General features: G+C 38.0%; 1 protein-coding gene across 2 annotated transcripts in view; it reads right to left on the reverse strand.

The window, feature by feature from the left end:
• mpv17 (mitochondrial inner membrane protein MPV17) overlaps positions 1 to 1,947 on the reverse strand; it is a 29,599-nt gene that overhangs the window by 18,448 nt on the left and 9,204 nt on the right. For both annotated transcript variants that reach the window (XM_032543076.1, XM_032543077.1), the window contains exon 3: positions 371 to 486. In XM_032543076.1, the coding sequence (XP_032398967.1) occupies positions 371 to 486 (116 nt within the window). The remainder of the gene's footprint in view (positions 1 to 370; positions 487 to 1,947) is intronic.

Raw genomic sequence — 1,947 nt, forward strand, 5'->3', positions numbered from 1 at the left:
GTGTGTGTATAGTCCAACTGTCTTTTACACCTGCATCTCTAGATCCCTAGCGTCCACATTACACTTTATCTGCTGCATCCTTTCATTTCAGTTTTCAAATCACCCGACTAAGACTGGGAGCTTGTTTTGTACAGACAATAAATCAGGTGAGTTAACTATGTATCATTTTGTAAATTTTTGTTTCATGTGGTATTGCAGCTGTGAGAGGGAACTATTTAGAGCTCAGTTTCATTTTTTTCTTTTTATAGTATGTAGATGTTCTTTATGACAGCTTAAAAGCAATCAAATCATCACAAAACGTGCCACATTCAGACATTTTTTTTTTCCATTTCTTTTAGATTTAAACAAGAGTAAAGAGGACACTACTCACCACAAAGAAGAACCCGATGCTCATCATCTTGGCCGTCCGCTGCACGTTGTGATGAGCCAATCCTCTCCTCTCAAACACCTGCTGGGAGACGACGTCGCCGACGCCAACCAGAGACCCTGGAGGACAAACAGGAGACATTCACATGGAGACAGGTACGGAGCATGAGGGCGATACAGGGGACATTATACCTGTGAATGATGTCGTTTACACTTTCAAAATAAGAGAAGATTAAAAGTAGGGTTTCACAATATTAGGAAAATTTGCGATAAAGTTGTTGAGTTTCCCGATAACGATGCTACTTGCGATAAATAATCAGAAATCAAAGTGTACTTAGTTCTGCATTTCCGCTGCTTTCTGAATTATTCCAAAAACAAAACAAAAATTGCTTGTTAAATTAGAAAGAAATAAAATCCTTTCCAACAGTCATTTATTAAACAAATTGAACATACAATTGAATCTAAAAAGGCACCACTAAAAAAAGTGAAAGATATCAGTAGAAAACGGCAGGAATGGGACTTTATAATCCAACTGTCACAGTAACTTTATTGAAGTGCTGTTTTTACTGATTTTTTCTTTCAACTAACAAAAGAAATCTCTTGAGTTTCTTTCGCGATACGTCACAGCCTCAATGTGTATATTACGCCAGTTAATACTGCAATGGGGCTAAAAAAATAAATAAACGATATATTGTGCAGCCCTAATTAAAAGCACTGCATGCTCACAAAATAACTTTTTAACAGTAGAGCCCAACCAATATATCGGCGGGCCAATATTATGCATTTCCCGATCTATCAGTATTTATAATGGCTGATAAAAAATTATATATATATATATATTTTAAATATTCAAACATCAGAATCAATTAACTTGGCTTCCTTTCAGTAAATGTACATTTAAATGCTCTCTTGTCCCGCTTTGTCAGACCCTCCTCAACAGCGCTGTGGAGGAGGGTCTGACTAATCCACACGGCATTCTGGGATGGGAGAAAAACGTGCTCTGGTTTATTGACATTTCTTTAAACCAATCACGATCGTCATGGGCGGCGCTGAGCCGGTGCCGCTGCTAGGAAGGAACACGTGTACGTTCAGAAGTAGTTTACCAGAAAACTCAGATAGGACAGATAGTCTGGTCTATGGATTTGAAGCTAATATACTTGTACTTACTACTTGTTGTCTGGAGATTGTACTTTCAGGGTTGAAAGCACTTAATTGGAGGTCAATTTGGATAAAAGCATCAGCTACATGACATGTAATAATAATTAATAATACTTTCCTTTTATTCTTCACTAATACAAAGACAAAACAGTTGATCAGCAGGTGGAAAATGCTGCTCTAAATCTCACATCCACACTTAAAATTGACAGCAGTGTAATATAGATCCAGCTGAACAGCTAACCTTTCCTCAAAATGTCATGAATGAACTAACAAACGCTCGCACGCACACTTTCTGGACAGAAAAGGTCAATTGAACGCGACACTGTGAGAGCAATAAATACTTTGTCCCTTTGACTCAGACACCTTGTAAAGCAGCGAGACAGCGCTGACACCTCACTTTACGATGACACAAAAAGAACCATT

This window comes from Etheostoma spectabile, chromosome 18 (genome assembly GCF_008692095.1).
Source record: "Etheostoma spectabile isolate EspeVRDwgs_2016 chromosome 18, UIUC_Espe_1.0, whole genome shotgun sequence".
Lineage (NCBI taxonomy): Eukaryota > Metazoa > Chordata > Actinopteri > Perciformes > Percidae > Etheostoma > Etheostoma spectabile.